General features: G+C 36.9%; 1 protein-coding gene across 1 annotated transcript in view; it reads left to right on the top strand.

Moving 5' to 3' along the window:
• The first annotated feature begins 507 nt into the window (after window positions 1-507).
• The window catches only part of TAF2 (TATA-box binding protein associated factor 2), a 71523-nt gene continuing 58159 nt past the window's right edge, over window positions 508-13871 (top strand). Inside the window, exons 1-8 of the mRNA XM_017882937.1 lie at window positions 508-589; window positions 2472-2607; window positions 5231-5385; window positions 6064-6178; window positions 6525-6634; window positions 9511-9576; window positions 11139-11391; window positions 13611-13751. Coding sequence (XP_017738426.1) covers window positions 2536-2607; window positions 5231-5385; window positions 6064-6178; window positions 6525-6634; window positions 9511-9576; window positions 11139-11391; window positions 13611-13751 — 912 coding nt within the window. The 5' untranslated portion in view covers window positions 508-589; window positions 2472-2535. The remainder of the gene's footprint in view (window positions 590-2471; window positions 2608-5230; window positions 5386-6063; window positions 6179-6524; window positions 6635-9510; window positions 9577-11138; window positions 11392-13610; window positions 13752-13871) is intronic.

Raw genomic sequence — 13871 nt, 5'->3', positions numbered from 1 at the left:
CTGTCTCAAAACAAGACAAAACAACCCCCTGCACCCCGCTTTTTTTTTTTCTGTTTTAAAAAAAAAAATCCCTTTTTTTTAAAGTTCTATTTATGTCATGTTAGAGAAGACTGGAGAAGTTTTAAAATGATGGATTCCTGACATAATTTATTCCCATTCCTTTTTACTCACCTGAATTCCTTGAAGCAAAATACAGAGAAGGAAAAAATAAACTTGGAGATAGCTCAGAGAGATTGAGAACAGCCATAAGAAAAAGTTGCCAGGCTGCTGCCCAGCCCTGAAGTCACAAAGTAGGGAAGTCTTTGGCTTTTGTCATTCTGCCAGCTACATGGGCTGCTTTATTTATAAGAACATAAGCTACTCTTTAAATACATTTCACTTATTTTAAGAAATTTACATTCTGATTTTAGGAAATGAGAATTCAGTTTAATTCTAAAATTTGGTATGTAAAAAAAATGTTACTTTACAAATTTTACTGACTCCTATTTTTACGTATTTTTTAGGAGCTAGACAGAATTGTGGCATATGAACTGAAAACTGGTGGAGTTTTACTACATCCCATATTTGGTGGAGGAAAAGAGAAGGATAAGTATGTTTATTGTTCAGAGATGATATTATAAATCTTGACTATATATAAAAATTATTCCATTTAAGAACTAAATGGTATTTCATTGTACCTCAGAATTTAACCTTTTTCTTATTGCTGTCCTTTGCTAAAGCTTACAGACTCATAAAGCTCTTAAGGTTGGAAGTAATAAGTAAAATATAAAATAATTTTAAAATATCAAATTGATTAAAGTATTTTAAGTTTTAATATGCCACATTAAAAAAAAGTTTTTTATTTTTTTTTAAGTGAGGTCTCACATTGTTACACAGGCTGATCTCAAACTCTTGGGCTCAAGCAATCCTCCTGCCTTAACCAATATGCTACATTTTGAAGGAGATGTGTGATACCACTTGCCATAGTTTGTTTATGCTACTATAACAAAGTACCACAGACTGGGTAATAATATAAACAGTAGAAATTTACTTCTTGTTCTGAAGGCTGGGAAGTTCCAGATTGAGGCACTGGGAGGTTTGGTGTCTGGTGAGGGCTGCTCTCTGCACCTAGTTGGCACCTAGTTGCTGCATCCTCCAGTGGGGAAGAATGTTGTGTCCTCACAAGGTGGAAGGGATGGTAGGGCAAGACAACACTCCCTTCAGCCTGGAGCCTTTTTATGAGGGCGCTAATCCCATTCATGAGGGTAGATCCCTGATGACTTAATCACCTCCCAAAGGCCACCCCTCTTAAAACTGTTGCATTGGGGTTTAAGTTTCAATATGAATTTTGGAGGGACACCATCATTCAAACAAACCATAGCACCACTCGCACACTGTGAGAGTATAGTTCAATACAGTGTTTCTGACGGGGAATTTAGTGTGGTACTAATCAGAATTGTACAATGGGTAATTTTTAGATCCAGCAATTCTTCTAGGTATGTGATCATGTAGAAATTCTTCTGGCCCAGCGCGGGGGCTTATGCCTGTAACCCCAGCACTCTGGGAGGCTGGGCAGGTGGACCACCAGAGTTCAGGAGTTTGACACCAGCCTGGCCAACGTGGCAAAACCCCATCTCTACCAAAAAATACAAAAATTAGCCAGGCATGGTGGCGGGTGCCTGGTCCCAACTACTCGGGAGGCTGAGGCAAGAGAATCATTTGAACCCAGGAGGCAGAGGTTGCAGTGAGCCTAGATTGTGCCACTGCACTTTGACCTGGGGACAAGAGTGAGACTCTTATCTGCTCCCCCCAAAAAAAGAAATTCTTCTTCTAGGCATTTATCATACAGAAATATTTGCACATGTGTAAAAAGATATTTACCATAGCATTATTTTGTCTAGTGATAATTTGTAAACAAATGTTCATGTATGTCATAAATATTTTCTAGACTATCTTTCTCTAAATGTATGATCCTTTTCATTATGTCAAAAATTTTTATTTTACATAGTCATTGTGGTCTTTATATCTTCCAGATTTTATATTTTTTCTTAGGAAAGTTTTTCCCATTCCAAAATTATAAAGAGAAATTTTTTCCTTCATTTCTTTTAGTACTTTTATAATGGTTTTTGTTTTATATATATAATCAATCCTTAACGTACATTTGTGCATGCTTCAATGTTGGGATATTTATTGGAATTGCATTGATTATATTGAAGAATTTGGGGAGAATGGAAGTATTTGCAGTATTGTATCTTCCCATCTAGGAGCTTGCTATTTGTTTCTTTTTATTCAGATTTTCCTTTATGTCCTTAAGTAAAACTTCATAATTTTCTTCCAGTTAAGTTTATTTTTAGATGTTTCTTAGTACTAAGGAAATTGTTTATATATTCCCATGAGGTTTTTTTGGATATTTTCTTGATGTGGTCATGAAATTTATTGTTTATTAATAGTCAAATTTGCTTTATTAGGTAAATGTGTTTATTTTTTTTTAGTCCAGCTTCCCATCTACACTTTTCAATAAAGCATCCACATACACTGTCCTGGGAATACTACACTATGTTTCAGTGTAAAGCCCACCTTGTGATGAGATTGATTGAAAATAGGATCAGTATGGAATTTATGCTACAGGTAAGTATTAAAGTTAAGAACTTAACAATGGTAAATAAATATCTGTATGTGTGCAACCTGAATATGTTTCTGTAGAATAGGAGTTAGGACATCTGGATTTATAGTTTTGTTTGCCCACTAAGTAACCTGTGCTTTATATTTGCATTTCCTCAGATGTAGAATGGATATCAATACCAGAACAACTTAGCACATGATTTTTATGAAGATAGAATGTAGTGGTTGGGCATGGCATCTCATGCCTGTAATCCCAGCACTTTGGGAGGCTGAGGTGGGATGATTGCTTGAGGCCAGGTGTTCGAGACTAGCCTGGGCAATATAATAAGACCCCATCTAAAAAAAATTTGTATTACAAAGTCAGGCATAGTGGCACGATTCTGTAGTCCCACCTTCTTGGGAGGTGGAGGCAGGAGGATTGCTTGAGTCCAGGAGGTTGAAGCTGCAGTGAGCTATGACTGTGCCACTTCACACCAGCCTGGGCGACAGAGCGAGACTCTGTCTCAAGAGAAAAAAAAATTACAATTGTGGGGATGAAAGTAAAACATTTCTATACATATGAATTTGTGTTCTGCATTATATTAAGGATGAAATACCACTTTAAACTGTTTTCAATAGAAAAACGTAAACCAATGTAAAAGATGTTTATTTTTGCTATTGCTAAATTTTGCCATATATTTTAAACAAGTTTCAGTGTAAATAGTTGTGATTTAGTAGTTGAGAGTGGAAACCAAATGTTCAGCCATTTTTTTTTCATTGATAACATTCTTAGAGACAGGTAAAAAATATTTTTTTTTTAAAGCATTTTAAGTTTGCTGTAAAGTTCAGTTTCTTTAATCTTTCTGTCTTTCACCTTGCCTTTTTTTTGGTTTGTTTTGTTTGTTTTTTGAGATAGGGTCTTACTCTGTCGCCCAGGCTGGAGTGCAGTGGTGCAGTCACGGCCCACTGCAGCCTTGATCTCCCAGGCTCAAGGGATCCTCTCATCTTTCTCAGCCTCCTGAGTTGCTGGGACTATAAGCATGCACCATCACCCCTGGCTAATTTTTGTATTGTTTGTAGAGATGGAGTTTCACCATGTTGCCCAGTCTGGTTTCAAACTCCTGGGCTCAAGCTACCCACCTGCTTTGGTCTGTCAAAGTGCTGGAATTACAGGCATGAGCCACCGCACCCAGCCTTTAGAATGAAGAACAGAAACATTAAATGAGAGATGGTCCATAAAGAGCCACTCAGGCTTTGGAGTGATATAAATCCTGATGAGTATCATTAACTTCTTAATTTCTAGCTTCTGTGTAAACTCATACCACAATAAATTATAGGTATTACGTAGGGACCAGCCCCACAGGGTTGGTGGGTTTTTCTGCCCGTGTGCAGAGACAAGAGATCATAGAAATAAAGACACAAGACCAAGAGATAAAAGACAGCTGGGCCTGAGGGACCACTACCACCAAGACGCGGAGACCAGTAGTGGCCCCGAATGCCTGGCTGTGCAGTTATTTGTTGGATACAAAGCAAAAGGGGGCAGGGTAAAGAGTGTGAGTCATCTCCAATGATTGATAAGGTCACGTGAGTCACATGTCCACCAGACAGGGGTCCCTTCCCTGTTAGGTAGCCAAGGCGGAGAGAGAGAGAGGACAGCTTACGTCATTATTTCTTCTGTGCTCTTTTCAGAAAAGTCAGAGACTTTAATACTTTCACTAATTTTGCTACTGCTATCTAGAGGGTGGAGCCAGGTGGGCGGAGCCAGGTGTACGGAGTGGAACATGAAAGTGAAACAGGAGCTTGACTGCTGAAGCACAGCATCACAGGGAGACGGTTAGGCCTCCGGATAACTGTGGGTGGGCCTGACGGATGTCAAGGCCCTCCACAAGAGGTAGTGGAGCAGAGTCTTCTCTAAACTCCCCCGGGGAAAGGGAGACTCCCTTTCCCAGTCTGCTAAGTAGCGGATGCTTTTCCTTGGCACTGACGCCACTGCTAGACCATGGTCCGCTTGGTAGCAGGTGTCTTCCCAGACACTGGTGTTACCGCTAGATCAAGGAGCTCTCTAGTGGCCCTGTCTGGGCGTGACAGAGGGCTCACGTTCTTGTCTTCTGGTCACTTCTCACTGTGCCCCTTCAGCTCCTATCTCTGTATGACCTGGTTTTTCCTAGGTTATAATTGTAGAGCAAGGATTATTATAATATTGTAATAAAGAGTAATTGCTACAAACTAATGATTAATGATATTCCTATGTAATCATATCTATGATCTATGTCTAGTATAACTATTCTTATTTTACCTATTTTCTTTATTATACTGGAACAGCTCGTGCCCTTGGTCTCTTGCCTTGGCACCTGGGTGACTTGCTGCCCACAGTATTATATATTATTCTTACTGTAATTCTTAATGAACAGTATTATGCAGTATATCATTAACATTCAGTAATGTTTATATGAAGAATGATTTTGTTTTCTGGCGGCTTACATCTTTGCATATTTCTATTGCTGGTAGTCTTTAGAATAATCTGTGTAATAAATAGTGAAATTATTGTCTTCTATAATTGACTATAATAAAGTTACAGTGCAAAGTGAGTATTCTATATAATTGAAATGAATCTGTTATATGAACTTACTAAATGATTTTATCCTTACAGGTTTTCAATAAACTGCTAAGTCTGGCTAGTACTGCTTCATCTCAGAAGTTCCAGTCACATATGTGGAGTCAGATGTTGGTTTCCACATCTGGGTTTTTGAAATCCATTTCAAATGTCTCTGGCAAAGATATTCAGCCTTTAATAAAGCAGTGGGTGTATCCTTTTCAATAGCAGTTCAACAAAGTGGGGAAGGGAATAAGGTATATGTGCAAGGGGAAGATGGAAGAAGAGAGGTTTGAGGGGGACTAAAGGAGGTATGAACTGTTTATATTTCTAAACAGTGGTAGAAATAATGATGAACTGTGAATTGTTTCATCTGAGATTCCTACTAGACATCAAGGTCCACACACGTATGTATATATTTGTAAAGTTTGGCATATTTTAAAGTACTTTCTAGTGAGTAAAAAATATGTGAGTAAAAAAACTGGTTTGATGGTAGAATAGGTAAGTAATCTACCAGAGAGGCCTGTGGGATTACTTGTGAGATGCAGTAGTTTGGTGACTTGTGGACGTAGTTAGGGGTTGGCACAATTTGGTGTCTTGGAATTTTGCAATTTTTGCATTTTTCACTTTATTATATTAATAACCTTGTATAGTGGTTCTGCTTCTTTCAAAACACAAATTTGTCAGTGTTTCAGAAATTTTATTTAAATCTGGGAAAGCGTTTTTCACAAGCACTTTGAATACTTTGCGACCTGATTTACAGTAGAGTATGCTCTCAAACTTTGAACTGGTGGGAATGCACTTGAAAATTAATAATACTGATATGGATAATTTATTTTGTTTAGTACATATTCATTTTCGTATGTAAAATTTCCTTTACAATTCTTCAGAGATCAGAGTGGAGTGGTAAAATTTTATGGAAGTTTTGCATTTAATAGAAAACGAAATGTCTTGGAATTGGAAATAAAACAGGACTATACGTCTCCTGGAACTCAGAAATATGTGGTAAGTGTTTTTCCAAAATGGCCTTTGTACTGCTATCTCCTCAGTTTCAATAGAAGAGGGACTTAGGGATGGGTTACTACTTAGAAATTAATGAGATTTTGTTTGCAGAGGATAAATTGTGAAAACATTGGCTTTGTCAAAGAAGGGAAGAGGAGGTACAGAGATATCAGGGGACTCAGAATCTTCCAGTTGCCCTCTTTGGCACCAATTACCTATCTAGGTCTCCAGATACTCATTTTGTGTAGTATCATTTTATATCTTGATTTATATTTCTCTCTACACATAAGCATACATATTGGTATTTTTAAAATCACATCTCTGAACAGTGTGTTGTTTTTTTAAAAAGGGACCACTTAAAGTGACAGTGCAGGAGTTAGATGGATCCTTCAATCATACACTGCAAATTGAAGAAAACAGCCTTAAACACGATATACCCTGCCATTCCAAAAGTAGAAGGTAGGCATTGCATAATAACTATAAATTGAAAGGTAAACTACAAATCTCACAGACTAAAATGCCAAAATAAAAATTCTGTAGTATACCTAATTTTTAAAAATTATACTTTAAGTTGTGGGATACATGTACAGAACGTGCAGGTTTGTTTCATAGGTATACACGGGCCACGGTGGTTTGCTGCACCCATCAACCCGTCATCTGCATTAGGTATATCTCCTAATACTATTCCTCCCCTAGACCCCGACCTCCCAACAGGCCCTGGTGTGTGATGTTCCGCTGCCTGTGTCCATGTGTTCTCATTTTTCATCTCCCACTTATGAGTGAGAACATGTGGTGTTTGGTTTTCTGTTCCTGTGTTAGTCTGCTGAGAATGATGGTTTCCAGCTTCATCCATGTCCCTGCAAAGGACGTGAACTCATTCTTTTTTATGGTTGCATAGTATTCTATGGTGTGTATGTGCCACGTTTTCTTTATCCGGTTTATCATTGATGGGCATTTGGGTTGGTTCCCAGTCTTTGCTATTGTGAATAGTGCTGCGATAAACATATGTCCATGTGTCTTTATAGGAGAATGATTTATAATCCTTTGGGTAATACCCAGTAATGGGATTTCTGAGTCAAATGGTATTTCTGGTTCTAGATCCTTGAGGAATTGCCACACTGTCTTCCGCAATGGTTGAACTAATTTACACTTCTACCAACAGTGTAAAAGCATTCCTATTTCTCCACGTCCTCTCTAGCACCTGCTATTTCCTGACTTTTTAATGATGGCCATTCTAACTGGCGTGAGATGGTATCTCATTGTGGTTTTGATTTGCGTTTCTCTAATGACCAGTGATGATGAGCTTTTTTTCATGTTTGCCGCATAAATGTCTCCTTTTGAGAAGCGTCTGTTCATATCCTTAACCCACTTTTGATGGGGTTGGTTTTTTTCTTGTAAGTTTGTTTAAGTTCCTTGTAGATTCTGGATATTAGCCCTTTGTCAGATGGATAGATGCAAAAATTTTCTCCCATTCTGTAGGTTGCCTGTTAACTCTAATGGTAGCTTTTTTACCTGTGCAGAAGCTCTTCAGTTTCATTAGATCCCATTTGTCAATTTTGACTTTTGTTGCCAATGCTTTTGGTGTTTTAGTCATAAAACCTTTGCCCATGCCTATGTCCTGAATGGTATTACCTAGGTTTTCTTCTGGGGTTTTTGTGGTTTTAGGTATACCTAATTTTTTTAGACAGAGTCTTGCTCTGCCACCCAGGCTGGAGTGCAGTGGCGTGATCTCAGCTCATTGCAATCTCCGCCTCCTGGTTCAAGCGATTCTCCTGCATCAGCCTCCTAAGTAGCAGGGATTACAGGCGCCTGCCACCACCCCCTGCTACTTTTTGTATTTTTAGTAGTGGTGAGGTTTCACCATGTTAACCAAGCTGGTCTCGAACTCCTGACCTCAGATGATCCGCCCACCTCGGCCTCCCAAAGTGCTGGGATTACGGGCATGAGCCACCATGCCCAGCCTATGTATACCTACTTTTTTAGGTAGAGAACATGCTATCAGATATCTTTTTTTCCTCATTTTACTTCCAGTTAGTATTACCAAACATTCTTTGTTTGCTTGCCTTCTTGATGACATTTTTATCTTTAGAATTAAGTAAGAATTTTTTAACATTTAGCTTTAAGAATCCTCATTTTGTTGGAAGGTAGAGGCCAAGGGGCGAGAATGGAAGTTCGAGTTTTTGGTACTAGAAAAAAATTCAAGACAAATAGGTTCATTCTTACTAGTCTTGTTGGATTAATACCGACAGGAAATATTAGAAAAATGGTGATTGAAGGGAAAGAGCTCAATATGTCATGAAAAGCCTCTGCATCTTGCTGTGTCTTTTTTTTTTTCTCTATATCATCATGCCCCTTCAGAATATTCTCTATATATTTCAAAGGCAAATTCCCACTTTTCTTTAATATGTTTTTCATTTACCACTTATTTGGCACAACAATTAGTATGTACTCTGAATAGTGAGAGATGAGAACATATCTGTGCTTTGCTGGAGAAATACTAACTTTCAGGAACAGAAGTGTTATACTCATGACCGTGTTTAGTTCACTCAGGTAGATGAGAGTGTCTCTTGACTTTGAAGTCCTTTAAAGAACTTGATTCTGAAATCTTACAGTCATTCTTACTCTGAGAAAATTCTTTCTTAAATCAGAGTGAGATACTTATTTCTTTTTGTTCTATCCACCTTGGAAATTGGTAACATTTGATTGCTATTTTCAGGTTTTTTTCTCTGTAATAACAGCATGTCATTTGAGTATTCTCTGGTATGAGGAACACAGGAAAACTTTTCTCTGTTCCTGTTTTTATTTGCCCTTCCCCAGTTAACATAAAAACAGTTGCTTTTGTTTTTGCTTATCTTGAATCTTGTGCATATTAATTGGTTCTACATATGATCAGTACTCTTACGATACTTTATTAGTTAATTCATGTAGGACAGAACTTTGCGTATATGCAGCAGACAACTCAGAATTATTCATTTCCCATTTCAAGCCTGATCCTTTTTCTATTTAAGAGTTTTCTTTATTGATATATCCCCTTTTTTATACAAAATTGCAGCTACCAGTTCTTGGAATATATGTTTTAGGTTGACATTTTATTATATATTTATGCTTCTTGTTAACATTTGATCAGGAAAGCAATTTGATATTTACTGGATTCCCACCAGCTTTTAAATAAACAGACTTTGTTCTATTTAAATTTTATTACATTTGATATCCATGTTTCCTAAGGATAGCTTTCAATGTTGTGTGAAATCCTTTATTTGAACTTTAGCTGCTGTTAATCTCCATTCAGAATTAGAAATCTCACAATTTTCTAACCTACTTTTTCTTAAATGTAGGAATAAAAAGAAAAAAATCCCACTGATGAATGGGGAGGAAGTTGACATGGATCTTTCTGCAATGGAGTAAGTTAGTTAACTTAAATATAAGGTTATAATTTTTCTGCATTATCATTTGTCTACTTCATTATGCATATGTAAAAGCATGTAACTGTCCTCCAGATGAGTGCTTTAAAATTTTTTTAATTTAATAGAAACCCTATGTTAAAACAGTTTATGTAAAATCATAACTAATCAAAGAGATAAAAGTAAGTCTGCAGGGCCTAGGTGAAATTAAGAGGAAATGCATTATGGTTGAGGGGTGGGCACAACTTTGACTAGGCAGCTTTCTTGTTCTCTCTTGGTGGCCTCTAGAGCAGTGCTCAAACTATAACGTGCATGCGAATCAGTTGGGGACCTTCCCAAAATGCAGTTTCTGATCCAGTAGTACACTAGTGAGGCCTGATAGTTTGCATTACTCATGAGCTCCCGGGTGATATTGATTCTTTGTCCTTAGAACAAAGGTCTGGGGTGCCTTAAGTCTCCCTATGCTTGCGAAACAATTTAAAAACCACTGTTCTAAACTTTATGTGGTAATATTTATTGATTGACAGTGTTTTATTTTTAAATATGATACAGCTCAGACTTTCTGATTTTGCCCATTCTGTACCTGTATATTTTTTATAAAACCTCTGTAATTATTTACTAACTTGATTGCCAGATTATCACTACTGTTTATATATAGATTATGTTCATTTGCCCTTCAAGATCAGTGTTAATTTTTTTTTTTTTTTTGAGGCAGAGTCTTGCTTGGTTGCCCAGGCTGGAGTGCAGTGGCACCATCTTGGCTTACTGCATGCCTGGCTGCATGCCACCATGCCTGGCTAATTTTTGTATTGTTAGTAGATTTGGGGTTTTACCATGTTGGCCAGGTTAGCCTTGAACTCCTGACCTCAAATGATCCACCAGCCTCGACCTCCCAAAGTGCTGGGATTATAGGCATGAGCCACTGCACCCAGCTGAGATCAGTGTTAATTTTGATTTTTTCATAGCAAGTACTTTGCCTGTAGTAAGCATGCAATAATATTTGCTGAATTTGAACTAATATTACAGGTGGTGTTTTTTTTCATGAAAGTGTTGACATAGACTAGATTTTTTAAACAGTGTTTGTTACTTTCAGAAATACATGAAAATAAATTTGTGATATGCCTCCAAATTATGATTTCAGAACTTGCTGTTTGAAAAAGGCAATCATGAGTCTAGTGTTTTTAAAAGTTTTAAGTCAGCTGAACAAGAAATTCGTCTCATTCTTTTTTTTGCCTCATATAATCACCAATCAAAATCATCAAAATAATTTGAGATGGGAAATGAGAGATTCAGTATCCTTTGTAAAAGACAATTAATATTTTCTTATTTTTGATTGTCTTTTTAGCAAGGTGGATATGGATCAGACATTGTGAGAAAGTTGATACATGTTAAACATTATGAGGAATTTGTCAGTGCAGTTTTAAAAAATGAATACAGTAAAACTCCAGGCAGTCTTGAATACTACATCTAAAAGGGAACCTGGTTAATAAATGCTTTGTATTTATTTTCTAAGTATGTAGATTATAAGTTTAAAATTAAAATAAAATTATATTTTCTTTCAGTGCCGATTCCCCTTTGCTGTGGATAAGGATAGACCCAGATATGTCGGTATTGAGAAAGGTAGAATTTGAGCAAGCTGATTTTATGTGGCAGTATCAGCTCCGGTATGAGAGAGATGTTGTTGCACAGCAGGAATCCATTTTGGCTTTGGAAAAATTCCCTACTCCAGCATCTCGGCTTGCACTCACTGATATATTAGAACAAGAGCAGTGTTTCTACAGAGTAAGAATGTCAGCTTGCTTCTGTCTTGCAAAGGTGAGATTATATATAGCATAAAGGAAATAAGATGACTATTGTATGTATTCTTTGCATCTCTGAAAATGAATTAAAATTCACCTAGTCTTTAAATTTACTTGGTAGCTGATTCTTTGAAAGCTTTTGCCAAATGCTTTTAAATTAATAGGACTGTTTTGAAAGAAACATGTTTTGACCTGAAAATAGATATGCAGAATAATTTTATAATTGTCAAAATGAAGTTAGAGATTTTAAAATCAAAGAGAATTTTCACCATTTTGTTGAATTGTCAACCACATTTTTAAAGCGAAGAATATATTTGGTGAGCAATTTCTTGATTTGAGTGATGTTTTACATTAAAGTACATGAAATCTCTGTGTGTGTTTGTGTGTGTGTGTGTGTGTGTGTGTGTATGTGTGTATTTTGTTTTTTTAAATAAAGACAAGATCTCACAATGTTGCCCAGGATGGTCTCAAACTCTTGGGCTTGAGTGATACTCCTGCCTCAGCCCCCGACACAGCTGGGATTACAGGCATGTGCCGCCATGTTCCACTGTGCTCAATTGATTGATTAATCTGAATTATCCCACTGTAATAATTATTCACATTGATTTGAGTTTATAAATTGGTATTAGTGATAAGTAACTTAAAATGGTAGACTCTATAATATTCTAGAAAAGTTAATTAAGAAAACCAAATATGTTTCTTTAGATGCAAATTATCTGAAGGTAGAACAAATGGAAACCAGAAAAATGCAGACTAAATTTTGGCCAGGAATAATGTTTTCCAGGTATTTTTTAAAAACTTGATAGTAGGTTCATTTTCCATTTAGTGACTCTTGCTTGCCTTCCTCACTGTTAAATCCATTTGTCCTATATTTCAACAAGTTAATAATGGTTTTGATTTATTTTTAATGATAATAAGTGAGTAGTTTCATTCCTGTGTTCTCAGATATGTGAGAGAAAGCAGTGATTTTCTTTGATAAAACCATCTGCAGAGAATATAATTTCATTGTTTCTATAAAGATCTTTGTGATCCCTGTATGCTAAAATCTTAGCAGGTCTATAAAATTGTAGAATATGTTGTTTAATCATAATTTCATTTTTTTCGGGCATGATTTTATATACCCTAAAATATCAATAGCAAGACATAGGGTAAAGCAAGATACGCTTTTGTAAAGCATGCTTGCAGGCTTGAATAGTAGCACTGCATTTGGCTTTTTGTGCAGTTAGGGTAGATTGAAAAACCTTATTTAAAATTCATGATGATGTTTCTGTCTGATGAGGTTAAAATATTAGAATTATATCTGTCTAAATGAATAAAGACAGACTATTCAAAATATAAGTCTTTTGCATACATATTTTTCTAAAACTTAATACTGCCATTTAGAAATTAACTTGTAGAAAATAATTATAAGTACACGTAAGAATTATTTTGGCCGAGTGCAGTGGCTCATGCCTGTAATTCTAACACTTTGGGAGTCCGACGCAAGCGGATCACTTGAGGTCAATAGTTCAAGACCAGGCTGGCCAACATGGTGAAACCCCCATCTCTACCAAAAATACAAAAATTAGCCAGGTGTGGTTGTGTGCACCTGTCGTCCCAGCTACTCAGGAGGCTGAGGAAGGAGAATCTGGAGCCCAGGAAAGCCTGGAACATAGCGGTTGCAGTGAGCCATGATCGCACCACTGCGCTTTATTTAGTCTGAACGATAGAACAAGACTCCATCTCAAAGAAAAGGAAAAATAATTTTTTTTTTTTTGGAGACGGAGTCTGTCACCCAGTGTGGAGTGTGATGGTGCCATCTTGACTCACTGCGACCTCCCCCTCCTGAGTGAAGCGGTTGTCCCACATCAGCCTCCCAAGTAGCTGGGATTACAGGCACCCGCCATCATGCCTAGCTAATGTTTTCGTATTTTGTAGAGATGGGGTTTCACCATGTTGGCCAGGCTGGTCTTGAACTCCTGACCTCAGGTGATTCACCCTCCTCGGCTTCCCAAAGTGCTGGGATTACAGGCGTAAGCCACCATGCCCGACTGGAAAAAGAATTTTTTCTGCAGGGTGAGTTTGTATAGTTTCTTGGAAATGGTGATAAAATGCTAAATTGTTATAAATTTCTGAGAAGTGAAGTTGTTGAAAAACCAATGCAGTTATAGTATTGATAACTTTTAAGAAACTGTTTTATTTAAAAGTATGTTTGCATTGGTAATGGAAATTACTTTGTTTTCTAATTATTTGCAGATTGCAAATTCAATGGTGAGCACGTGGACAGGACCACCAGCCATGAAGTCACTCTTTACTAGGATGTTTTGTTGTAAAAGTTGTCCAAACATTGTGAAAACAAACAACTTTATGAGCTTTCAAAGTTATTTTCTACAGAAGGTATAGTTTACTTTCTAATTTTCTCATGGTTTTTATATATCTCAGTTTAAGTTGGAGACTGTTCAAATAATAGGTGTATTTACTTTTTTTGCCTCTATTCTTTTTTTTTTTTTTTTTTGG

The sequence above is a fragment of the Rhinopithecus bieti genome, unplaced genomic scaffold, assembly GCF_001698545.2.
Source record: "Rhinopithecus bieti isolate Rb0 unplaced genomic scaffold, ASM169854v2 scaffold_788, whole genome shotgun sequence".
NCBI classification, from domain to species: domain Eukaryota; kingdom Metazoa; phylum Chordata; class Mammalia; order Primates; family Cercopithecidae; genus Rhinopithecus; species Rhinopithecus bieti.
The sequence above is the reverse complement of the archived record's forward strand: the minus strand, read 5'-3'. Positions and strand labels throughout refer to the sequence as shown.